The 27,963-nt window shown below is 42.1% G+C and overlaps 1 protein-coding gene across 1 annotated transcript in view; it reads right to left on the minus strand.

The window, feature by feature from the left end:
- Nucleotides 1-231: 231 nt before the first annotated feature.
- The window catches only part of SHANK1 (SH3 and multiple ankyrin repeat domains 1), a 511,391-nt gene continuing 483,659 nt past the window's right edge, over nt 232-27,963 (minus strand). Inside the window, exons 22-24 of the mRNA XM_044281565.1 lie at nt 6,572-6,680; nt 1,932-4,500; nt 232-802 (exon numbers count right to left, since the gene is read on the minus strand). Coding sequence (XP_044137500.1) covers nt 232-802; nt 1,932-4,500; nt 6,572-6,680 — 3,249 coding nt within the window. The remainder of the gene's footprint in view (nt 803-1,931; nt 4,501-6,571; nt 6,681-27,963) is intronic.

The following is a 27,963-nucleotide window of genomic DNA, read 5'->3' on the forward strand; positions in this document are numbered from 1 at the left end:
GCTGGTGAATCAATCATCATTATGTGCATGATATATACTAAATATATATATATATATATATATATATATATATATATATATTAGAAGATTGTTCTTGCTTAGCTTTTTTTTTCAATTTGACTCAAAGTAAAGTACATTCATACTCTTCTCTTCTAGGACCTTGTACCAAACCTTTTTAGGTTTGAGGGTATGGATGCAAGATGAAGTAACTAGGAACCAAATGACTTGAAATCACCTCTCCAAGAAAAATTTCAGAGCTCGGTCAATGTTCATTCGATGGCCGACTCTTGTAACACCCAGGTCAATGTAATCCTCCTTTGTCAGGGATGGTAAGTGACTGCCATCAATTTCATTGTCTAAGAAATGTTCTCGGTGTTCACCAAGATTTAAGTAGTCCAACCAATCAGCCACATCATATTTTGTCCAAAAGTGAATGGGCTTAGAGGCAAATGGTTTCTCAGTGGGGGGTAGAATGAAATGAGTTGGAGATAAGGACCGACTGCCCGTTTGGAAGCCAGGGAAAGCATCTCCTCCAGCTGTAGGGGAGCCTCTTAGGTCAAAGACCCCTGTGTAAACAGGGGCAGAAGGCAAGATGGGTAGAGAAGAAGGACGTGGAGTTGGGCTTATTTTGTGCTCCGTGGGCAAGGTTGATGGGCTTGGTGCTCTTCTCAAGGTAGGACGTATGTCAAAATCCACACTTTTGGGGTGTTTTTGAGCAGGCTGTGGAGACTTAGGCCAGTTATGAAATAAACTGCTCACGGGTTTAGAAGAAATCAATGAAGCAGCAGAATCATCAACTATCCTATAAAAGAAAAGCAAGACAGAAAAAAATAGCAAAATAATAAAATACCTCTACTACAGTAGTTTACAAAGTATCTATGAAAAACGTATGCTACTGTATAACAATACATTCAGTGAGCAAATGCAATTGCAAGTAATAGTCTATGAAGAAAATTCTCAAGGAATATGAAAGAATAAAGTCTCCTCTAGAAGTGTCTTCTGTAAATGAATACCCTGTTAGTCACTGTCCAGCCCCTATGGTTTACAGCTAAGCCAGAGTAATCTGTAGACCACACTGATGCTCCTCATCAGTATGGCTCTTCCTTCCACTTTTACTTCCACATAGTAGGAAGTGTTAAATGGGTTACACAAGATAATTAAATATCCTGGACAACCCCTATAATGTCTTGACTGTTGCAACCAATTACTGTCCTTAGCTATTAAAAGGTGAGGACAGTGATAGGACTCAGCAGTCACAAGGCATATTCAGACACATCACTACTACTGTTTGGAAGCAAACAGTGGTGGGAAGACTGGACCATCTCCACAGGGAATGTGACTTGGAAAATGGGTGAGTACCAAGTATATAAATCTTTTTCTTATTATCATTTTAAGACATTGTCAGTGTTGTCAAAGATTTTTTAATTATCTCTTTAACAGTAATGCTGTCTAGGAAAAGTGTGCAAAATAGTCAGTATTTGCAAAGCATCTTATACAACCAATCACAACACTGACATCCTGAAACAGTGCTGTCTACAGGAAAGAATCTCTTGTTTGGCTGATAAGCTGTCAAGTTTCAAGGCTCTTTAAGGTGTCTGACATTTTCTTACAGGGTAGCCATGAATATACTATTTTGAATAGTTTTCCTAGGGAGCATTGTGTTTAAGAATCCTAGCAGGATCACTGAAAGGAGTAGAAATTATCATCAAGGTTTCATGTGGCACAGGAAACCAGAACCCTTCTCTGTACTAATAAGCAACAACTCAGAAGCTGTACTGTCTACAGGTGGCAAATATCACAATATAGTCTTTCAGTATTGTGAAGCCCGAATATTGCTTTAATCAAAGTAGACATTTCACTGGTAAGTCAAGAAGAAGCTAAAATTCAACTGGGGAATAAAGCATTTTCCCACAACAACCCATTGAACCTACCTGTGTCTCTGCAGTGAAGTGGGCCTTTCAGGTGTAAATGATACTGCAGATTCTGGTGGCCTGGACCATGAAACTCCACTCATATGCTGAATCTTTGAACTTAACTCAGTCATCATATTTGATTTAACTGTAGATACCGAAGAGAGTTTTTCCTGGGAGTAGTCCTCCCATGGGAGCGTGGGAGATTTTCTATGAGAATCCTTTGCTGGCTCTGAAGGAGCACAGAGTGAGGGTCCTTTAGATGGTGTCAGTGTGAAGACATTTTCTGCAGAGGGAGAAACAGAAATGGTGGTACTGGTGGCAGTAATGGGATCTCTAAGTAGTCCAGGTGTTCTACTTGGAAATGTCCTTGAACGAATCTTATTTTGGACAACAGGCTTATCAGCACTAAATGCTTGTCCATCTAGATAAGTTATGTAAGTGTCCAATAGTTCTGTTCCTTCTGTTGAAAGTCCAGACATACTTGATAATGTTGAGACACTACTAATAGTCTCTAGATGGTGATCACTGCTGCTTCGACTATCAATCTCTTCAATGCCAGAATCAGTTACTGTCTCTATAGTGTCTGATGCTGGTATTTGAATTGACGACACAACAGACGAGAAATTGACATGAGGTTCTTTAAGTTCTGGTGTCCCCTGGGTTAAGTTGGCTACTTCGCTGTCATAAGAAGTGAGACTAGAAGTCGTAGAGTCTAGAGCAGGAGTGCCAACAGAGTCAGGAGGTGGTGGAGGAACAGGAGGTGGAAGGGTAGATGTTCCACCTGATGCCCCTGGAGGTGAATCAGGCTTATCAAAACTGTTTGAAAATTCTAATGGTGGAGGGAGAGGCTCAGTAAATAAAAAATCATCATCAACATCAATTGAAGGGGCTGGGGGAGGCAAGACTAATAATGGTAGCCCATTCTCCTTGGAATTGGATTCATGTGTTTCTAAATTTGCGCTAGGTAATGGGGCATGATTCATAGTTGGGTTGGCTCTTTGTCTTTCATTTTTTACTTCCTTACATAAGGAAATCTTATTATGATCTTCTTCATCTTTGTGGGTGGAGTTCTCCATGAAGCGCACATGCAGTTCTATTTTTTCTTGGCCTTCAGTCCTCTTTTCCCAGGCTTTACCATGTTCTACACCTTGAAGCAGCAATAGAGCAGGAGACCGGTGGCCAGAACTCTCATCTGACTTTCTTTCACCAGTTGGGGATACCATACATGGCTTGAAATCTATCTCTTTTCTTTTTGTGGGTCCTGACTCCCAGAGTCTATGTGGAGAGCTGCTTCGGGACTCTATTGGAGACTTTTGTTCTGGAAAACGTGGAGAAGATGGACGGGACTTTCTCTCTTCTAATTCACTTCTACTATGCTGTTGTGACTCTTTTAAAGCTCTTTCTCGTGCTGCTAAAGCAAGACCTAAAGGAGAACTAGGATCCAGTATTTTCCCAGTCAGGGGATGTATAAGTGGACTGCCTCCTCCAACTGAATTGACATTGGATATTGTCATTGGACTGGAGCATGATTGTAGCTGTGGTAAAAAAGTGGAACATGCAGAACTAAATGCGCTAGTGGTACTAGGGCCATAGCCCTTGCCAGTTTTTGACTGGTAGGCGTATCCACTAGTAACATCTCTATTCACAGGTGCGCCAAAATTTGTGGGAACATTTAAATGCATGTATGGTTCACTAGAAAACATACCCTCATCAATAGACTTAGAATGCTTCAACCTTGGGGCAGGTGTGGGCTCTGTGTCTTCGTCTGTGGAAAGAAAAAGAGCAGATTTTCGGCGGGCTTCATTAAACCACTCACGGTCCCGCCGTGCTGCACCGACAATGGCTGCTCCAAACTGGCTTGTAAAGTCAATATTATCACGTAATTGCAGAGATGGAATAGGGTCTGGCTGGGTTTCAGCCTCCATACTACTACCTTGGCTACTCCTTCCACTACTACTGGTCGATGGGGCTTTAATAATGATTGTAGGTATAGGAATGGAACTTTTTTCATGTGACTTGCTAGTTTGTTGCTGCTGGTGATGAGACTGGTATTGCTGCTGATGCTGCTGTTGTTGCAAATGCTGCTGTTGTTCATTTTCTACCTTTACTTGTTTCACTAGTTGGCCTTTTCGACGCACGGCTTTTGCTGGTACATACATTGCTGTACTGGCTGCTCTAGTAGGAAGATTAAAGTAACGCATCTCCTGTGTCTGTGACCGCCAGTTTCTCATATTTGCTGTTGAAGCCATTCCTATTCGGATCTGTTCATCAGCAGTTTGTTCAGAATCTTGGTGGTAGAGCTGCTGTAGCTTCTCACGTCTCTGAGATGCATCTATAATTTGTTGGTCAAAAAGACTAGATTCTTGTCTCATTGTAGGGGAAAACAATTTAGAATCTCCACTTTGATTAAAGTTAGACCTTACAGCTGGGTTAACCCTAGCTGCAGATGAAGGTGCAGTGTTATATGGAGGATCAGGAGGAGAAGTTGTAGGCGGAGGGGGTATGTCTTCTGAGCTAGGAACAGAAAGACTGCGGTTAAATTTCATGGGGGGAGCAGACAAAAATGGCTTTTCATCATCCCCAGCACCTACAAAAAAGAATAAAAACATATTATAAAGCCCTCTTAAAATGTACTGGAAATTTTTAAACATAAAAGTGTATAATAAAGCCTGCTATGATGCTAGATATTTCAGAACATAAACCTGATAAAAGTGAATTTGTAAGAGTTGCTAGGGCTGCCATTTACGGTACAAGATTAAAAAATTTTTTTATTTACAAGTTCACCACATTACTAAAGAATTTCTCCCATTTAAGACAATGTAGGCTTAACCAGTACAGGACCGCCGCACGCAGGATCGCATCCTGGCGGCGGCCCTGTAATTTTGCGGATCCCCACATTGCCAGAACTATATAGAAAATGCCTTTTCTTGTTCGCAATTGTGGACAAGAATAGGACATGTTCTATAGGCTCTAAAAAAAACGCAGTGTTCGCCCGATCAGGCCTGATCTTGTGCTCACACTTGCGTTCAGTCCGCCCCACTGCAGTGACCAAATTTTTTTTCTTCTGATCACTGCATAGTGAGTCCATGAAAGATTGAGTTTTTTGTCACAAGTTAGCGGAAAGAGAGACTTTGTGAGAAAAAAAACAAAAAAACAATTTCCGCTAACTTGTGCCCCCCAAAAAAACAACTTCTATGAACTCGCCATGCCCCTCACGGAATACCTTGGGGTGTCTTCTTTCCAAAATGGGGTCACATGTGGGGGGGGTATTTATACTGCCCTGGCATTTTAGGGGCCCTAAAGCGCGAGAAGAAGTCTGGAATCCAAATGTCTAAAAATGCCCTCCTAAAAGGAAATTGGGCCCCTTTGCGCATCTTGGCTGCAAAAAAGTGTCACACATGTGGTATCGCCGTACTCAGGAGAAGTTAGGCAATGTGTTTTGGGGTGTCTTTTTACATATAACCATGCTGGGTGAGAGAAATATCTCTCTATAATGACAACTTTGTATAAAAAAATGGGAAAAGTTGACTTTTAGAGAGATATTTCTCTCACCCAGCATGGGTATATGTAAATACACCCCAAAACACATTGCCCTACTTCTTCTGACTACGGCGATACCACATGTGTGACACTTTTTTGCAACCAAGATGCGCAAAGGGGCCCAATTTCCAATGAGTACTTTCAGGATTTCACAGGGCATTTTACGAATTTGGATTCCAAACTACTTCTCGTGCATTAGGGCCCCTAAAATGCCAGGGCAGTATAAATACCCCACAAGTGACCCCATTTTGGAAAGAAGATAACCCAAGGTATTCCATGAGGGGTATGGTTAGTTCATGTAAAATTGTATTTTTTGTCAAAAGTTAGTGGAATATGAGACTTTGTAAAAAATAAAAAAAATAAAAATTATCATTTTCCGCTAACTTGTGACAAAAAAATAAAAACTTCCATGAACTCACTATGCCCATCAGCGAATACCTTAGGGTGTCTACTTTCCGAAATGGGGTCATTTGTGGGGTGTTTCTACTTTCTGGGCATTGTAGAACCTCAGGAAACATGACAGGTGCTCAGAAAGTCAGAGCTGCTTCAAAATGCGGAAATTCACATTTTTATACCATAGTTTGTAAACGCTATAACTTTTACCCAAACCAATAAATATACACTTATTGCATTTTTTAATCAAAGACATGTAGAACAATACATTTAGAGAAAAATGTATATAGAAATGTATTTTTTAATTTATTTTACAACTGAAAGTGAAAAATGTAATTTTTTTCCAAAAATTTAGGTAAATTTTGATTAATATAAAAAAAGTAAAAATATTCAGCAGCAATGAAATACCACCAAATGAAAGCTCTATTAGTGAGAAGAAAAGGAGGTAAAATTCATTTGGGTGGTAAGTTGTATGACCGAGCAATAAACCGTGAAAGTAGTGTAGTGCAGAATTGTAAAAAGTGGCCTGGTCATTAAGGGGGTTTAAGCTAGGGGAGCTGAGGTGGTTAAATGTGGATGCCTATTTTAGCCTTGTCTTCAACAGCACAGATATGGCTACTTAAAACAACACACACATTATTTCACTCATCATTAAACCCTTCTAGTAGCATCGTGTTAACCTTGGCTTTGCATAGGACTGCAGATAAACCTATATTCCTACTTACCAATAGACTTTTGCCGCAGCATCATGGCCTGGCCAGGAGAAGAGGACAAGTAGGATGGACCATCATACACCGACTGTGTACTTGAGACTCTATGCTGTCCAAAATTTGGCTGCACAAACAATAGTAAAAAGTTAAAAGGGTGTTATATCTTCAAAGTAAATTAAAAATGCAATCCATGTGTATTTAATAATTGTTAAGAAGCAAGAGGATACAATTAGTGGTCATTCATGTTCCAAACAATATGGAAGTCAATAGAACAAAACACAAGAAATAGTGAATAAAAATGCAATACTTTAGAAATGAACAAATCGATTCTAAAAGAATAGGATTTGTTACACATTTTACAAAAATTTGTTCTCCAAACCAATCCAACGTTTTGTCAATTTGCACCCATTCTGGTACCTCAGAACCGAAGCAGAGTTCGGTTTCAAGTTATAACCCCTTAATGACCCTGGCATTTTCCATTTTTGTGTTTTCGTTTTTCACTCCCCACCTTCCCATAGTCCTAAATATTTTTTCCCATTCACATAGCCTTATGAGGGCTTATTTTTTGCTGGAAAAGTAGTACTTTTTAATGGCACCATCTACGGTTGCATACCATGTAATAGGGAGCAGGGAAAAAATTCTAAATGGGGTAGAATTGGGAAAAAACGCAATTCTGAAAGGTTTTTTATTATTTTTTCATTCTTCAGGTCAGTACGGTTCCAACGATACCACACTTGTATAATTTTTCTTGCGTTTTAATACTGAAAAAAAAAAATGTCAACCTTTGAGGAAAAAATAGTTTTTTTTCATAACCATATTCTGACCCCTATAACTTTTTTGTGGCTATGAGTACAGGGCTGTGTGAGGGCTCATTTTCTGCGGAACGATTTGTTTTTTGTAGTGATACAAATTTTAAGTGTGTGCGACTTTTTGATCACTTTTTATAAAAAAGTTATTAGGTAGTTGAAGTGACAAAAAATGTCAAATTGGCTGTTTTTATTTTTCCCCCGCTACGCCATTTGCCGTATGCCATTAATATTGTTATATTTTAATAGTATGGGCTTTTTTGCAAGCGGCGATGCCCATGATGTTTATTTTTTTATTGGATAAGCATTTTTTTTTTTTTTAAGGAAAGGGGGGTGATTTGAACTTTTCTTTTTTTTTTACTTTTTTTTAACTTTTTTTAAGTCACCTTGAGTGACAAAACCTGGCAATCATTTGATTTAATTAGTGATGGCTAAATAGCTATCATTGAAGACTTAATTTGCACTATATCAATACAAGGCTGCTGTATTGATATATACATCTAATTGACTCTGAAGCCTGCTTGAGTCTTCGGTCAATTAGATCAAGGTAACAGGTCCCCCCATCTCAGCCAGGGAACGCTGTTACCGGACCGGAAGCGCGCGACTTCCGATTTCGGTCTGCGCAGATGCCGCGGTCACATTTGACCATGGCATCTGAAAGGTAAGATGCATGCGATCAGCCTTATGGCTGCAAGCAGGCGCCATGTTTAGGGATCGGACCCATGACGTACAGCTACGTCATGGGTCCTTAAAGGGTTAAACTTTAAAAATCAACTACCAAAGTTATTCAACAAAGTCTCGTGCGACTTCACAAATAACTGACTTTGCTCATCGGAGCTCATACATTTTAATACTGTGCGGAGACAGATCTCCATACAGTATTAATCCGAAGTTTTGAACAAAGCGACTTGAGATGTAGAATCCGAAGCTCGCTTTGCTCATCACTAATTATAACCTTGTAACAGAACATGTGGTATGGCACTGCAAGATAATGGGTAGTTGCAACAAAGGCATTTAGAACAACACCGTTATTATACATGTGTCATTAAACGTGTTGTGGGGCGGAGACTGGCATCGGAGCAGCGCGCACATGTCAGCGTGAGCTCTGCTCGGGATTGGAGGAAAACGCAGGACGCAAAATAACTATCCGATCACCTGCAAACCTGCAGAACATATATCAAGCCCTAGAAATAGAGCCATTGGAACGCAGCCCAGAACCTGACAGACCTTCCGCCACTCCCATTCATTGCTCCGTGGACGCCATCCCATCCTCTGAGACAACAACAACGGGTGAAGATGAAGCTGGACAAACTAACACCCCGGAGAATAATAGAGGACAATACAGAATGAGTATATCCTTGCATTATTGATAATAATCCAAGCTTTCATAATACTGCCCCTGATATAGTGTAGATACATTACTATAAGCTATTTAAGTATTGTTAACAGTCCTATCCTTCTACCCTTATCATTGCTTCTATGATATGTTTTAACTCCCTGGCCGTACCCTTCTTTAAGGTCACACCGACCCCCTCTCTTAATAATCTCCACAGGCTGATCCTTATACACTTAGTCTGTGGCACGAGTTCCTTGATATGTCACTTAACCTGAGCATATTACAAGTAGCTAAAAATGTGCTGAAAGTGAGCTATAAGTATATTTTGCACCTTGACATGTCACTTGAATTTGTTATATTTAATGCTTTAACTTTAATGTTATGTTTTAAAAATATGCTTTTTAAAGTCATGTCTGCTTTGACGAGGTCCACTTCAGACAAGTATCCACTATCACTTCTAAATTGTGATGGCATCACTTAATGTATGTTCCTTTAATGTTCGAGGTCTGAGAGCACCGTCCAAGAGAGGCCAAGTCATCCAACACATGCGCAAACATCAGGTGGATGTAGTACTGCTACAAGAGACCCACTTCAAGAAACACCACATCCCCAATTTGCTGAGATCCATATACAACCAATGGTGCCACAGTGTGGCACCCAATTCTTTGACAAAAGGTACCTCAATAGTTATCCATAAAAATTTCCCCTTGGAAGTGCTCTCGACCTTAATAGATGAAGAGGGCAGATACATTTTCCTAAAAGGCAACATAGGGAACCAAACATACACGTTTGGTAATATTTACACTCCAAACAAGTTACAACATATATGGCTCAAAAAAACACTAACACTCTTTAGTGATTTTTCAGGGGGGGTGAAGGTTCTGGGTGGGGACTTAAATGTAATCCTTGACCCACGACTAGATGCATCCACAGGGAGGTCAGCCTTGTCTCATTTAACAGTCCAGAAAATCCATAGATTCATCGCAGAAGCAGGATTGTTAGATACATGGAGAACTTTACATCCTTCTGAGAAGGATTACACCTTTTTCTCATTAGCCCATAAATCCCATCAAAGGCTCGATTACTTACTTGCTCCCTCTCACCTGCTCTCACATTGTAAAAAGGCCTTTATTGATAACATATTGCTCTCCGATCATGCTCCACTATTTCTGGATATAACACTTGGGGGCCTTCCTAGACCATCCTCTGCGTGGTGCCTCAACAAAACAATTTTGGGTAACGCTGACCATATCAATAACATCAGAGGGAAATTAGACAAATATTTCAGTCTTAATGAAACCCCAGATGTTTCAGAGGGGGTGGTCTGGGAGGCTTACAAGGCTGTAGTAAGGGGTCATCTTATCTCCTTGGGATCATATCTAAATAAGAGAAAAGAGGCATTGATTTTAGATATCTCAACCCAGATCCACAGATCCAGATACTGGAACAAAAACACAAAAAAAATCCCTAAAAACAGAAGATCTGACCAAGTTAGAGACACTCAGAACAGAACTAAGAAATTTACTAAATACCCGGTCTGTGAAAATAAACCTCTCAGCTTAATTCAAGTACTATCCCAATAAAAAAAAAAAGGAAAGCTAAATCTTACATCCATAATGTTAAATCAGCTATATCTTGCCCGCTGTTATCTACAGAACAAATTGCTGCGCTCTTTAGCTAATTCTATCAACAACTGTATAACTTACGTGGATCTGCCACACCACAAGAAGAAGAGACCAGGGAGCGAGAGATAGATAGATAGAGGGGATACTGAAGCGGCCATGTTACTCCGCCCTTTTTCTATCGAAGAGCTGACCCAAGCCATTAGAAAAAACACTCTCCGTAAAAGCCCAGGACCTGATGGTCTACCACAAGTTTACTATAAAACATTCCAAACCATTTTACTTCACAAACTACTCTCTGTCTGCAACGCTGCCCTTCAAAACAAACCTTTACCACACAAAATGTTAACAGCCACAGTTACCATTATCCCCAAGGATGGGTAGGACCCAACGTCATGTGCAAGTTACAGACCCATTTCTCTACTTAATGTAGATTTAAAATTATATGCAAAAATGTTGGCCCTCAGACTACAACCCTTACTCCCTAAACTCATTAACATGGAACAAGTTGGATTTGTTGCAGGCAGACAGGGGCGCATGAATAAAACCCTCCTAATTAATATTACATACCGAGCAAAATCCCTCTCTATCCCCCTGATACTTTTAGGAACAAACGCCGAAAAGGCTTTCGACAGAGTGGATTGGTTATTTATGACTAAGACACTCTCAAGATACGGCTTACCTCCCCAATTTGTGAACGCAGTTATGCCAATGTATAGAGACCCCCTCGCAAAGGTCTTAGTTAACTCTACCTTGTCCCCTCCCTTTATCATCCGCAATGGAACCCGACAAGGCTGCCCCTTGTCCCCCTTACTTTTTGTACTTACCATTGAAGCCCTACTGCAAACACTGAGACAGGATAACAGGATTGAGGGAATGCAAGTTGGAGATACACACCACCAAACTGCAGCCTTTGCTGACGATCTATTGATCATTATCACTAATTCTCAGCAGGCACTGCCGGCTATTCATTCGATTTTGAATGAATTTGGAAAGATGTCAAACTTCCTCATAAATTTCTCAAAAAAGTATTAAACATAGCCCTAAATTCACAGAACCCAACAACTCTTACAACTTCACTCCCCTTTTCAATGGTCAAACAACCATATTACATTTTTGGGGATACAACTTACCTCAAACCCTTCAAACCTTTACAAGGCTAATTTCCTAAGTATAGAACCAAAGAAAAAGGCCTCACTACAATGCTGTAGGGTAGGGCAAACGGAAAACCAAACATACAAACCTAAAAGTGTTGCTAAAAAACAACCATAGAATGCCCAGTATATTTAAAAATATATATACTTTATTTTGTCATAAATAGATCATGATTACACAGATATAAAAGATTACACAAAATGTATTTGAAGAAGTCAGCAGAAAACCTGGATGCCCCCGGCCGGTGTCTCAGTGACCCGCCAAAAAGGTGTAACACGTGTCCGGTGTATGTATAGTATGCAGTGGGGTGATTCACAGGTAAGCGGTATCTGGTACTAACCACTAAAAGTAACTGTGATCATCACTCCATTGCATAGCCACTAAGCGAGTATATAGGTGTAGGGCCCTAAGTGATACATAAATTGTAGCAAAAAAAGTAACATAGTATCTATCTAAAGTACCCAACTAAATAAGTCCCCATACACCAAACCATCTAATGAAGGCTATAGGCAAAACTCGCCCATAGGCACCTGTTGGAAAATCATAACATACCCAGAGACATGATGGAGGGCAGAGACAACGGACAAAGGACAGGCTGGAAACCCAGAGGCGCGTTTCGCCTCTGCTTCGTCAGGAGGTTGATGAAGTGTGGTCATGGCCCCCTCTTTATACCCCCCATGTAGCTTCCAGGTATGGTGTGAATTCATCTGTTTGACATGTACAAATAGGTTCTGATATTATCATAGCCGGATATTACTCACGCTGGATTGGCTGATACAGCGCTGGGCTGTGATGCGCTGTGCGCCGGGTCACGTGGGGACGCCGCTACGTTTCCTTTGGAGGCAGGCTGGAACGCATGGCTTGCGTTCCACCCCTCCTCCTGATGAATGCAGCGCCTCTATGATCTACTCGGTGCATATCACCAGGCACAAGCGCTCAATAAATAAGTATCAGCTGCGATATGCAATTAGTCTATACCTCTAAGCTACATGGGGGGTATAAAGAGGGGGACATGACCACACTTCATCAACCTCCTGACGAAGCTGAGGCGAAATGCGCGTCGGGGTTTCCAGCCTGTCCTGGGTCTGTTGTCTCTGCCCTCCATCATGTCTCTGGGTATGTTATGATTTTCCAACAGGTGCCTATGGGCGAGTTTTGCCTATAGCCTTCATTAGATGGTTTGGTGTATGGGGACTTATTTATTTGGGTACTTTAGATAGATACTATGTTACTTTTTTTGCTACCATTTATGTATCACTTAGGGCCCTACACCTATATACTCGCTTAGTGGCTATGCAATGGAGTGATGATCACAGTTACTTTTAGTGGTTAGTACCAGATACCGCTTACCTGTGAATCACCCCACTGCATACTATACATACACCTGACATGTGTTGCACCTTTTTGGCGGGTCACTGAGACACCGGCCTGGGGACTACGGCATCCAGGTTTTCTGCTGACTTCTTCAAATAAATTTTGTGTAATCTTTTATATCTGTGTAATCATGATCTATTTATGACAAAAAAAACGGAATTAGACTTACCGGTAATTCAGTTTCCATGAAATCACCATGACGGCCACAAGGAGAGATTGACCCATGACCTCTGTGGGGGCAGGAAACAGAGAAGAGGTTAAATTGCCCCCTCCCACCACCGCACCTCAGTGTTCCAAAGTGCCAGAAGTGTCCTAGTATTTCCCAGTATTACACCATACCAGAAAAATACCGGTGAAAAACAAAATTTCAACAAAAGAAGGGAGGGAATGTATGGGCCGTCATGGTGATTTCATGGAAACTGAATTACCGGTAAGTCTAATTCCGGTTTTCCCATATCATCACCATGACGGCCACAAGGAGAGTTATAAAATTATTTTTTATGGGTGGGGGCAACCGCCTGGAGAACCTTCTGACCAAAAGAGAGGCCAGAGGTTCCAGACAAGTCCAAACGGTAATGTTTCACAAATGTGTGAATACTAGACCAGGAGGCGGCCCTGCATATATCATCCAGGGAGGCCCCTGCTCTTTCAGCGAAGGTAGTAGATACAGCTCTGGTAGAGTGGGCTCTAATATTGGAAGGAGGATCCAGATTCTGGTTCTTATAACATAAGGTAATAGTGTCCTTAATCCATCTTGCAATGGAGGATTTTGAGGCCCTGGATCCCTTATTCCTTCCAGCAAATTGGACAAGCAGACTGTCAGACTTCCTGAAGTCCCTAGTGGCTTCCAAGTATCTAATAACTGCACGCCTAACGTCAAGGAAATGAAATTGCTCTTCTTCCTGATCCTTGGGATTGTTGAAGAAGGATGGAAGAAGGATCTCCTGGCCTCTGTTGCGGTCTGAGGCCACCTTTGGCAGGAAACCTGGGTCTAGTTTAAGCACAATCTTATCCTCAGTGATGGTAAGGTATGGTTCCCTAATGGAGAGAGCCTGAATCTCTCCCAGTCTCTTGGCAGAGGTAATTGCTATAAGAAAGGCAGTCTTAAATGAAAGCAACTTGATTGAACAATCCTCCAACGGCTCAAATGGGGAACACATAAGATTGTTGAGAACTAAATTTAAGTCCCAGGTTGGGCTGCGGGACATAAGTGTGGGTCTCAGTCTACGTGCAGCTCTAATGAATCGTTTGATCCATCTATGGTCTGCCAGGTCGGAATCAAAGAAGGCGCTCAATGCCGAAACTTGAACCTTTAAAGTGGATGGAGAAAGGCCCATGTCCAGGCCCTTTTGTAGAAATTCCAGAATTTTCTGGATACTGGGCCCCACGGAATTTGGATTTTCCTCGCCCGACCATGAGCAGAATCTCTTCCAGATCTTCAGGTATATCGCTGAAGTGACCTTTTTCCTAGAACATCTCAGGGTGGCTATAACCTGGTCTGACAGGCCCTGAGACCTTAAGAGGGAGACCTCAGGATCCAAGCCGTGAGCTTCAGGAACTCCGGATGAGGATGTAGCAAAGGACCCTGGTATAGGATGTCCCCCCTGAGTGGGAGTCTCACTGGTTCGTCTATTGCTAGCTTTAATAGAGGGGCGAACCAACTCCTCTTGGGCCAGAACGGAGCGATCAGTATTACCGTGGTTCTCCCCTCCTGAATCTTCTGAATGACCCTCGGGATGAGCGGCAATGGAGGGAATGCGTACCCTAGATCCCAGCACCATTTTAGGGAGAAGGCGTCTACTCTCCAGGGATGGTCCCCAGCATTTAGGGAGCAGAATGTTTGCACCTTCGTATTTCTCCTTGATGCAAACAGGTCTATTGTAGGAAGCCCCCATCTTCGGGTTAGCATATTGAAGACCTCTGGGTTCAGTGCCCACTCTGTATGATCTATTACCTGTCTGCTCAAAAAGTCAGCTTCTAGATTCAGGGATCCCTTCAGGTGCATTGCTGAGATGGAGTTTAGTTCCTTTTCTGCAAAGGAGAAGATCTCCTCTGAGATACTCTGGAGTCTCCTTGATCGAGTACCCCCCTGGTGTTTTAGGTAGGAGACCACAGTCACGTTGTCCGATAGGACCTTCACGTGCTGATTTCGTATCAATTGCTTGGCGGCGAGAAGGGCTTCTCTTACTGCATACAGCTCCCTGAAATTTGAAGACTGAGCAGATATCAGACGCTTCCACGTTCCTTGGAAATAGGCTCTGTCGATTTTTGCTCCCCAACCGGATTGGCTGGCGTCCGTGAAGACGGTAATCGACGGTGACCTGATCCATGGGACTCCCTGGGACAGATTCCTCTCCTTCGTCCACCATGAGAGGGACTTCACACGGCAGTGAGCCTGTGCCCACTCGACCGAGGGTATACAGGAGGTTAGGAGGCCGATTAGGCTCATTGCTTCCCTCACTGAGCATTTTTTCCCCCGTTGGAAGCGCCTCACCTTGTTTATCAGGGACTGGATTTTGCTCTGTGGAAGAAAGGTTGACTGAGTTACGGAGTCTAGAGTAACTCCCAGAAATCTCACCTTCTGGGATGAAACCAACATTGACTTGGGTTCGTTCACTATCCAACCTAGTTGAGATAGGCGGGACAGAAATACTTCCAGGTCCGACAGCAGGAGATCTTTTGAGTCCGCTATGACTAGGAAATCGTCCAGATATGGCACTATATTTAATCCCTCCTGTCTGAGAGGGGCTATCATCTCTACCACAAGTTTGGTGAAGAGCCTTGGAGCGGCTGAAATCCCGAAGGGCTGTGCTATAAACTGGAAATGACAAATCCGATTGGAAGGGTCTAGGACAGCAAACCTTAGAAACCTCTGGTGATCTGGGTGAATGGGGACGTGCAGATAGGCATCTTTCAGGTCGATCGAGCACATAAATGCCCCTAGCTTTATCAACGGCACTAAGGATCTGAGAGACTCCATCTTGAACTTCCTGTAAAGAATAAACTTGTTCAGTTGTTTTAAGTTTATGATGGTCCGGAAGTCTCCTTCCTTTTTCCTTACTAAGAATAGGGTTGAATAGTACCCCTGACCCCTCTGAGATGCGGGGACCGGGATTACAGCACCCTTCTTCACCAAGTCCTGGACTCCTTGAAAGATGTTTAGGTTGGAGAGTCTGGTAGGCAACCTCGTGATGACGAATCTTGCAGGGGGGAGAGAGGTGAACTCGATCCTGTAACCTTGCTGAATGATGTCCAGGGCCCAGGGATTTCTTGATGTTAATGACCATGGACCCAGGAAATCCTTCAGTCTCCCCCCTACAACGGCGTCAATGTTTGTCCTCAGATTTGGACTGGGGCTTGAGAAGGAAGCTCCTTCCTCTACCCCCTTTGGGATAAGACCAGCGGCCTGACTTGCCTTTCCCTCTAACAGACTTATTCTGTCCGCCGTAGGACCGAAAGGACTGATTCTTCCTAAAGGACCTTTCCTCTGGGAATCCCTTTTTCTTGTCGGCCGCCTTCTCAAGTATCTCGTCTAGGACCGGCCCGAATACATATTCTCCTGAAAAGGGGATGGATATCAGTTTTAGCTTAGAGATTCTATCGCCCGACCAGGACTTCATCCACAAAGTCCGACGAGCCGCATTGGACAACCCTGCCTCCCTAGCACCGAATCTGATAGACTCAGCAGATGCATCTGCCAGGAACCCTGTAGCTGATTTGAGTAGCGGTATGGACTGCAGGATCTCTTCCCTGGAGGTCTTCCTGCTTAGGTGGTTCTCAAGTTCCCCTAACCACAGGTACATAGACCTGGCTACCGATGTTGCCGCAATGTTGGTCTTGATGTTAAACATGGAGGCCTCCCAAGCTTTCCTTAAAAGGGCATCTGCCTTTCGCTCCATGGTGTCCTTCAATTGGGCAGCATCCTCAAACGGCAGGGCAGTTTTTTTGTTAACCTTTGCCACCTGCACGTCAACTTTAGGGGTCCCGTCAAACAGCTTAGACTGAGAGGGGTCGAATAATAATCGATTTTTAAACTCTTTGGAAATCCCCAATCGTTTCTCAGGTTCTGACCATTCCTCCAGAATCATTTGTCTAATGTGCTCGTTTATGGGGAAGACCCTGGATTTTTTCACCTTGAGTCCCCCAAACATTTCGTCCTGAATAGAAACGGACCTAGGGGTCTCTTCAATCCCCATTGTTGCTCTGACTGCCTTTAACAAGTCATTCATCTCCTCCGAGGAAAAATAAAACTTCTTATTATTTTCGTATACCTCCCCCTCAGAGAGAGATGGATCATCCTCCCACTGCGTGGAGGTAGAAGCTTTATCGCCTGCGTCCTCGGATCCGGAAGAAAAAATCCTGGAACGCGGACGCTTGCGAGAAGGCTCGTCCTGGGGATCAGACTGAGCAACTCTAGCGGCCCGAATTTCTTCCTGAACCACCGATCTGATATTTTCCATAAGGGACGACTGTTCCTCCTGGATTACATCAGAAATACATGCTTTACAAAGCTTCTTTCCATAATCGTCAGGCAGTTTCCTTGCACAAGAGATGCAGCGAGGAGGTTTTTTAAGCTTTTTTTGCGCCTCTTTAGCCTGAAACAGATATGGAAATAGCGGTATCAGAAAATAAGGCCTTGGCAAAGAAAGAATATCGTGCCATAAGACAAGCGGCTCCCCAGAGGGATACTTACAGGAGGCAGAGGGGGAGCATCCAGCTCCATAACAGTTTGTACCTCAGGACCTGACATTCTGTAGGGTAAAATGCAGCTGCAGTACTCACAGACCTCAGATCAGCGTCCTTATGGCAGCTCCCGCCTTTTATTCAAACTGCTCTGCTCCTGCGCTTTACTTCCGGGTTGCGGCCGAACCCGGAAGTGACGTCACCGACGTCGGCGTGCGCACACGCCGGCCGCTACCAGCCCGACCCACAGGGGAGGAGGAGGAGGAGAATTGCGGCCCGGGAGCAGGCTCCAGACCAGCCGGAGCGAGTCCTCCCGATACCCCCCAGCCCAGCATGAGCACGCGGCCGCCGGCGGACTGGGGGAGCTCCGATGAGCCTCAGGTAACCAGGAGGCCCCTGGAGACAACTAAAAAATAAAAAACAAAATCCTATCTTCATCTCCCTGCCGCCGCAGGGAGACTCTTCTCTGACCCTGGCCACAGTGGGGACAGGAACACTGAGGTGCGGTGGTGGGAGGGGGCAATTTAACCTCTTCTCTGTTTCCTGCCCCCACAGAGGTCATGGGTCAATCTCTCCTTGTGGCCGTCATGGTGATGATATGGGAAATATATATTTTTAAATATACTGGGCATTCTATGGTTGTTTTTTTAGCAACACTTTTAGGTTTGTAATTTCCTAAGTATGCCTACGCAAATACAAGCCCTATTAGACTCCTGGGAAACGCCATTCGCCTCATGGTTTGGCAGAAGAGCACTGATTAAAATAATAATATTCCCTAAGATCTTATATTTTCTACAAACCCTACCCATACACCTACCTGTCATCTTCTTTTCGCAAATATGCACTATCCTCTCGACATATCTCTGGAAAAAAGGTAGACCCAGACTATCCCACACACAACTCATACAGCCCAACAACAGAGGCGGCATTGGCCTCCCAGATTTCTTTCTACAGTATATTACAAAGCAATTCAGGGACTTAGATGTCTGGAATGGCTACGACCTCATGACGGTCAATTAGATATCCAAACAGATACTGCTCAGACGACAATACCTCTGAGGTCTCTTCTCTTTCCCTCAAAGGAGGTCTCGAGGGATGTCATATCTGACCTAAATCCATGCACTTATAATACTATTAAAATCTGGAGACAATACTTAAGCTCAGTTGTCCTGACCCCGCAAATCTCACCATTACTGCAAGTGAGGGATATCCTGAATAACTCCTCCCCCATCTTTATGAGATCACTCACAATCTTAGGGAAAAATATTACTTTACCTGTAGTAGACTTACTAGACTTCAACTTACACTTAATTAATAATTGGCAACTACACCCCCAATTAAAATCTCTTTCTCCTCTACATTTAATCCATATCTAATATTTCATTACCATATCACCATCCCCTCAGAGAGCAAGTTCAGAACATTTGCAGTTTAAGAAACTTGCTCTTGTTACTAGACCCCCGGCAAAGAAAATCTCAACTATCTATCCCACTCTAATATCCAACAGCAGATCCACAGAACCACCATGCAAAATTAAAAAAGTGGGAAAGAGATCTTAAAATCCAGCTGTCAGACAAAGAAAAATCATTTCTGATGGCACAAACCCCAAAAATCTCAAAATGTTTCAAATTACAAGAAAACTTCTTTAAGGTACTAACAAGGTAGTATTATACCCCAGATAGGCTCCACGCTATATTCCCTACGACCAGTTCTTTGTGCTGGAGATGTCATCAGAAATTGGGCACATTTATACATATATGGTGGGAGTGCCCCTTAATTCTCTCTTACTGGCAAGAGGTTGGAGGCATTATCTCACACATGTCAAACGCCTTTATCCATAACACCCAAAACCTTCCTCCTTAATATATACGATGATCATCTAAAACCTAACACACAAACACAATTATGTACTCACTTATTAGCCACTGCAAGGCTTCTAATAGCAGTACACTGGAAATTTAAATCATCTCCCCCTATCTCCCAATCGATCAACAGATGTGATCACATCTTCCGAATGGAGCAAATTTGTAGCTGGGAAAATGGATCCCACCCTAAGTTCATACTCATTTGGAATCCATGGCGAATCTTTAGGAACTTTGGGGACACGAGAACTGAGTGGACACTATCTGAATATATCTCTATTACCTCTCACCCACATCACATATAACAAACAGAAAGACCTCCTATTAACCCCTTTTACAAGGAAACAGAAGCAGCATGTGGACGTCTTAAATAACTTAAGTTTACACATGTTTTTTTTAATTCCTATGTCCCTCCCCTCCTCACCATTGTTACCACCTCCCACCCTCCCTACCATCCACTCTCTATATTATTTACTTATCCTCTATGATTTGTATAATCTTAACACTGACTTGTATTAAGCTGTCTTGTCAATAACTATATATCCACCTTTGTGAAACTTTGATTTCTTGTGAAATGCATACCTCAGCTTTTTGTATACCCTAAAAAAAAAATATAAAAACATTAAATGTGTTGTATATCACTACAAGATAACGGGTAGTTATAGCAAACACATTTTATGGCTATAATGCCACTACTATACCTGTATTACTGAACACATTGTATATTACTGCAAGATAATGGGTAGTAACAGCAAAAGCATTTTACAGCAATAATGCCATTTTTATACCAAGGCAATTGAATGCATTTTATTTTTACTCCAAAAATGTGTTGTATTACTGTAAGGTACTGTTTAGTTCAAACACATTTTACTGCAAAAATGACACTGCTACCAGAGCACATTGACAATACTAGTGTGCAATTTGCTTGTAAAAAGAGATGCACGGAATTGTGCTTCTGTCTTTAAATTTCAGAAAAACACTTGCAATTTTGCTGGTACCATTTAATAATATGTGTACCAAACCTGTGAGATTTCATTTATAGGAAACCTGTGACTTTTCATTTATAGGCCCTTATAATAAAATGTCTGGAAAATGGAAGTGTAAAATGAAAGACACATGCTTCATCATTCCAGAGTCATGAGGGTAGTAGCTGCATTAGCAGGACCAGCCATCTGGCCGGCAGTAGTAGGCTACAGTTTTTCCTGGCATATTATTATTGAGGACAAAGAAGATAGCATTGTGGACTAGATTCCTCACCCCTCAGTCACATCAGAATGATGTTAAGGTGACCTCTGAGTCGCATACAGTGCCTTGGAGCCAAGAATTACAGCATTCTCTCTGCTCCTCCTCCCTTCAACCTCAGAAAAGCCTTTAAGTTACATTCTCTGTCTTCACTTCCCCCTCCTAAAGGGTTGCCTTCTTTTTTCCTAAGACGAGTCAATAAAACCCCACTACACGCTATGGAAGGAATACTCAAGAGAGTCTCCCTGTTGATGACTTGTGTGGGAACACTCAGAGTTTGGACTGCCATGAGGAGTTTTAAGGGGGAGTTGGGGACCCTATTCATAGCTGTGTTGCTGGTGATGGTAGTAGTGGAACCAGTAGCCGTGGCAGTAGGGGCAGTGGTTGCCACAGTGGCACTCAGGGGAAAATACAGAACAGGGAATCGGGAGGGGTGTCAAGGAGCCCACGGTGACATATCACAGTCTGATAAAAACAGTGTGAAAAAGGTGAGTACTCTGACAAGGATTGTGTGTTGGACTGGACTTTGGAGTCAGATCAGGCATCAGAGAAGGAGGGTGATGGCCATGGAGACAGCAATAAAAATCTAAAGCAACCACAGATTTGCTTCAACTGGTGATGCCACTGATACTGTAGGCAAAGGCTCAAAACATTCCAGACCTAAGCCAAGCTATGTAAGTATCTCAGGAAAATGAAATTTCAGATGAAATGTAGAGTGTCAAAGCTCCGGACAATAAGATGCACCTAGAATATGGAGGAGGAAAGGAAGAAAATAATCAGACCTCTGAGCAGATCCCCAAATCAGATCCCCATTCTTTATCAGACCTCAGATCAGACCCTCATCAAACTCACAATCCTCATCAGAACCCCAAATCAGACCCCCATTCTTCAGCAGACCTCAGATTAGACCCCAAAATAATCAGACTCCCAAGCTCCATTAGCCTCAGATCAGACCCCTCAATCTCCGTCAGCCGCAGATCAGCCCCCCATCAGACCCTATAGCTTCCATCAGCTTCGGATCAGACCGCCTGCTTTCCCAATTTTGCCTCTAAAAATATATAAACAATAAAAAATAAACATTACAGCTATCACCACATCAAAAAATGTCAGAACTTTTAAAATATTAAAATACAGTGTATTTTCCCTTTGTGGAGGATTTCTTAGTGATCAGAAATGGTACCAATAAAAACTACAGTTCGTCCTGCAAAAAAAAAAAAAAAGACCTCATAAAGCCCTGTAGACATAACTATAAAAGATTATGGCTGTCAGAAAATGGAGATTTGTTTTCATAGTTTATTTTTATTTTTATAAAGTAATAAAACTAAATAAAAACTACAAATTTGTTATCACTGTAATTGTACTGACCCACAGAATAAGGGCATCATATCATTTTTAGCACATGGGGAACCCCCAAAAAAATCTTGTCTGATTTTTTTCTTTCTTATCATTTTACCCTGCAAAGAATAGTCTTCCAATACAAGACCTGGTAAATTAAATGGTTCCATAAAAAAAATCTTGTCCCACAAAAAAAAAAAATCCCTCATATAGCTATGTGAACAGAAAATGTACAAAGTTGTGGCTATTGAAATGTGGGGAGGAAAAATTAAAAAAACACAACCAAAAGTAAGCCCAGTCCTTTAAGAGGTATTTTCATCTCAGACAATGGGGGGATATTGCTAGGATTTCCCGGGGTCCGTCCCCCACCAAGCGTTGCTCCCCACTGCTCCCATAGAAGTGAATGGGAGCGCACCACGCACACGCGGCCCTTGCTCCCATTCATTTCTATGGGGCTAACAGAAATAGCTGAGCCAGCATAGTGCATTCTTATTGTAGGTGCTGGTCCCAGAGGTGGGACCCACACCTATCACACAATGGGGGCATATCCTAGCGATATGCACTCATTGTCTGACATGGCAAAACCCTTTTAAGGGTTCAACACAAAAGAGGGCAGTATACTGCTACAGATGGATCTGGATAGTTTGGAAGCTTGGGCAGAGAAGTGGCAGATGAGGTTTAACACTGAAAAATGTAAGGTTATGCACATTAGAAGGAATAATGCAAGTCACCAGTACATACTAAATGTTAAAATGCTGGGTAACACTGATATGGAAAAGGACTGAAGAATTTTAGTTGACAGTAGGCTCGCTCATCTGTAGCAACTAGTGTCAGGCCACTGCTGTCAAGGCCAATAAGATAATGGATTGCATCAAAAGGGACATAAATAAACATGATGAGACTATAGTCCTGCCACTTTATAGAACACTAGTCAGACCACACATGGGGGGAGATTTATCAAGACAGACGCTTTCTGTACCATCTTGATATCCCCTGCACTGTCGGAGGATGCATAATAAATTAGGCGCATCCTCCGGCAGACTGTGTGACTAAACAGAATTATGAGACAGCTCAAACCTGCCGTAAATTTTTGGCTTCATTTGCACCATAAAACTGGCATGAATGAAGATAAATTTATCTCCACTGTTGGCCATGCCCCTCTCCCATCCTTACCACGCCCCCTTTTGGAAAAGTGACAAGGGTGGGGTAAAAAGAGGCACTTGCGGCATTTGGGTTGTTGATCAGGGAGTTAATCTGATTGCCTGATTGGAGTCTGGAATTTTTTCCCCCTAAAATTGGCTTTTAGGTCACAGGGTCTTTTGCCTTCCTGTGGATCAACTTTTATTTGACGAATCAGACATGAAATACATTTCAAGAAGTTTGCCCATCTCTAACACATTTGAATAGATTTACACATGCAGTGTTTTATAGCCATATGTTTGTGTTTAGCCGACAAAATCTGCATCTTCAAGCAAGATGGAGGCAGCCGGCCCATCGCAAGCAAATAGATGAGGTAAATATGATATATTTTTATTTTTACTTATATCAGATGCCGCGATCTGCTATGAACATGGCATTTGAGGGGTACAATGACGGGGAGCTGTGCAATCGCTCCCTGGCATTACACCCACTACTTACAAAGAAATGCGCTTTGTGATGAAGTCATTTATCACAAAGCTAATTTTTTAGCAAAGCAGCTGAATCAAATTTTTTCTATAATTCGCTCATCTCAAATTTTAAACAGGCAGACTAAAGATGCCCCAAATTAATGACAGCAGCTCATTCTGTGTGATGGATTAGGTCCATTGTTAGACACTGCAGATGTCCATGGAACACGGTCCATGAGAAACCGGACTGGCATTGCAGGAGCGCACAGCGTCATAGCAACCAATCTCACGGACCGTGTTCCACGGACGTCTGCATGAGGCCTAACTTTATTTGTTGGTTCACCGCAAATCAAAATATTGGTGCACGCTGTTGATTCATACACCACCCCCTTTCCATGAAGTTAAGCCCCTCCTTGTTGGAGAGGCATAAAAGGTATTTAGACAGCTAAAAAAGCCACAAAAATCTGAACTACACAGTGTGAATCCAGCTTTATTTTCTTGCTGACAAGCTCGATATCTGTTGCTAATAACAACCATCAAATTTGTGAATGCTGCTTTGGGACTATAATACCGTCAGGATCAACAATGCAATGTATTTTCTGTACGTTATATCAAAATATAAGCTGTAATATAACCTTCCCTGTTTTAAGGGATATTTTATAGCTGTACAACTATGGTTTTTTTCTGAATGGAAAAATAGCCCACTTTGTAGAACTTTGGTGAGGAAATCTCAGTATGATATACAGACGTGGACAAAATTGTTGGTACCCTTTGGTCAATGAAAGAAAAAGTCACAATGGTCACAGAAATAACTTTAATCTGACAAAAGTAATAATAAATTAAAATTCTATAAATGTTAACCAATGAAAGTCAGACATTGTTTTTCAACCATGCTTCAACAGAATTATGTAAAAAAATAAACTCATGAAACAGGCATGGACAAAAATGATGGTACCCCTAGAAAACACAGAACATAATGTGACCAAAGGGACATGTTAATTCAAGGTGTGTCCACTAATTAGCATCACAGGTGTCTACAACCTTGTAATCAGCCATTGGGCCTATATATATGGCTCCAGGTAATCACTGTGTTGTTTGGTGATATGGTGTGTACCACACTCGACATGGACCAGAGGAAGCAAAGGAAAGAGCTGTCTCAAGAGATCAGAAAGAAAATTATAGACAAGCATGTTAAAGGTAAAGGCTATAAGACCATCTCCAAGCAACTAGATGTTCCTGTGAGTACAGTTGCACATATTATTCATAAGTTTAAGATCCATGGGACTGTAGCCAACCTCCCTGGACGTGGCCGCAGGAGGAAAATTGATGACAAATCTAAGAGACGGATAATCCGAATGGTAACAAAAGAGCCTAGAAAGACTTCTAAAGAGATTCAAGGTGAACTTCATGCTCAAGGAACATCAGTGTCAGATCGCACCATCCGTCGTTGTTTGAGCCAAAGTGGACTACATGGGAGACGACCAAGGAGGACACCATTGTTGAAAACGAATCATAAAAAAGCAAGACTGGAATATGCCAAACTACATGTTGACAAGCCACAAAGCTTCTGGGAGAATGTCCTGTGGACAGATGAGACAAAAATCGAAGTTTTTGCCAAGGCACATCAGCTGTATGTTCACAGACGAAAAAATGAAGCATATCAAGAAAAGAACACTGTCCCTACTGTGAAACATGGAGGAGGCTCTGTTATGTTCTGGGGCTGCTTTGCTGCGTCTGGCACAGGGTGTCTTGAATCTGTGCAGGGTACAATGAAATCTCAAGACTATCAAGGAATTCTAGAGAGAAATGTACTAGCCAGTGTCAGAAAGCTTGGTCTCAGTCGCAGGTCATGGGTCTTGCAACAGGACAATGACCCAAAACACACCGCTAAAAACACCCAAGAATGGCTAAGAGGAAAAAATTGGACTATTCTAAAGTGGCCTTCTATGAGCCCTGACCTCAATCCTATTGAGCATCTTTGGAAGGAGCTGAAACATGCAGTCTGGAAAAGGCACCCTTCAAACCGGACACAACTGGAGCAGTTTGCTCATGAGGAGTGGGCCAAAATACCTGCTGAGAGGTGCAGATGTCTCATTGACAGTTACAGGAAGCGTTTGATTGCAGTGATTGCCTCAAAAGGTTGCGCAACAAAATATTAAGTTAGGGGTACCATCATTTTTGTCCATGCCTGTTTCATGAGTTTATTTTTTTACATAATTCTGTTGAAGCATGGTTGAAAAACAATGTCTGACTTTCATTGGTTAACATTTATAGAATTTTAATTTATTATTACTTTTGTCAGATTAAAGTTATTTCTGTGACCATTGTGACTTTTTCTTTCATTGACCAAAGGGTACCAACAATTTTGTCCACGTCTGTATGTCTACTTTACTGGAATCTGGGCAGCTAATTAATTCTCAAAAGGTTTATAGAGCCCCCCCCCCCCCCCCCCCTGGGAAGTTATTTATTAGCTCCTGGAGTAACATCAGAGATTGGTTGGGTATAAAGGGCTCTCTTTGTTGTACCCCTCTTTGGTACAATTACCATCTGCAAGCTCTAGATGAATTGGCTGGAGATCAGTATTGGCAAAAGTGGTTGGGAATATGGATATACTTTTGTTTTTGGAGTTAGCACAAAGAGTAAATATATTGAATTTATCCTGGTTTAAGTATTTTCAGTTATGATCGGCACTAGCGAGTGTAAAGAAAAAAAGTGTTTTTTGAGATAGATATTTCTACACCTTTAAATCACTTTATAGGGAATAGAGGTCAGAAGGTTAAGATTTTTCAACTATATAAACTTTTGTTTAAAGCATGATTCAATAATATAAGCTCTCCGGGACAGAGGACTTGGCAAATTGATTGTCCAGGAATTTTTTGTGAAGATTGGGGCAATATATATCATTTGCATCACGTTTTGGTTCAATTTAATATTATACACCGAATTTATATTACACCTTTATAGTTAAATAAATGTGGTTTAAGGGATATTTCGAACTGTCCGCGGTGTGATTCACTACGGGCGGATCATTTGCATATGTTTTGGTCATGTACAGCACAATATTGGGGTGCAATTTATAATTTTATTACCCAGGATTTGAAAGTTGAGATTCCATTCACAGTAGAATGCTGGGTACTGGGTGACCTAAAAAAATTAATATGTAGAGGTATCTCGTCTCACACCAATTACTATTGCACTATTTCACAGTGGACTGGGTATATTAATAAAACATCCATTTTACTGGTTGCTATTAAAAATAAAGCAATTTACATAACATGCTCAAGAGAAAAATGCAGGGAGAAGACACTAAAATATACAAATTATTTTCCTTTTTCTTTGTCACCTGCCCGTAATCAGTACCAAAGTAATAAATGGACAGATCTTACCCCTTCCAGATGTCTGTGATATGATCTTAACATCAGGTGTATATCCTTCAGTATGATGGCAGAAGGATATAGGTGACTGGAGCTTGTGATACGAGTGACGGTTGTCACACTAGCAAACCCTATTAATAGAACCCTACCTATCGGAGGGATAGGGGGCTAGTAATCCCTGCCTAGGGGACACGTAGCACACAGGGGTGACCCCATATGGAACCTTTCCCTGCTTGGGGCCTATTACCTATAATGACCATCACTTAATTTCCTTACATGCCACATTTCATCCCATCTAAGAGACTCGTCAGGGGACTTTATAAATGAAGAAAGGTACTAAAAAAGAGAAAAAACTGGAAAAAGAAAAAGTGTCACGGAAAATTCTCACAAAATCTCCACATGTTACAAAAGGGAGAAATAACCTCTACTCACTGTTAAGTAGCAATGAAAGTTCTTTGCCAAAGGGAAGATGTGGGCACAAATCTAAACAGTAGTCCGTGCCTCTATATGGGGAAGTGTCCCCAAACAATCCTAGTCTCACCGCCTGTTTTGGTATTGAGGATGGAGAGCGCAGTGTACTGCGCTCTCTCTCCATTTAAATGTGTCCGGCCCCAATACCCCATCCAATACCCGCCTCCTGATCGCGTGTGTTGACAAGCATGTGGAACTCACGCTGAACAGCGCGCACTCCACTGCAACCGGAAGGTGAAGTCACATGTTCTGTCTGGCTGCCAGAAATTAGGAGGAGCTACGTCCCAGCGTACCTTGTTGCCTGGTAACTACGAGACGTCGGGAATCAGCTCTCCCAGGCTAACACAGATAGTGGAGAGCCATTTAACAATGAAGAGCCAGCTGGCTCATACATGGATTTAAGGCAGGGTACAATACAGGCTAAGTTACTTTTATTAGATATAAAATCAATCAATTCCGGATCTCAAAAGTACGAACGTGGTTATAGGATAAACATATAACTTCAAAACAATATAAGAGATATATTTGGCATGATACAAA

This window comes from Bufo gargarizans, chromosome 2 (assembly GCF_014858855.1).
Source record: "Bufo gargarizans isolate SCDJY-AF-19 chromosome 2, ASM1485885v1, whole genome shotgun sequence".
Classification (NCBI taxonomy): Eukaryota; Metazoa; Chordata; class Amphibia; order Anura; family Bufonidae; genus Bufo; species Bufo gargarizans.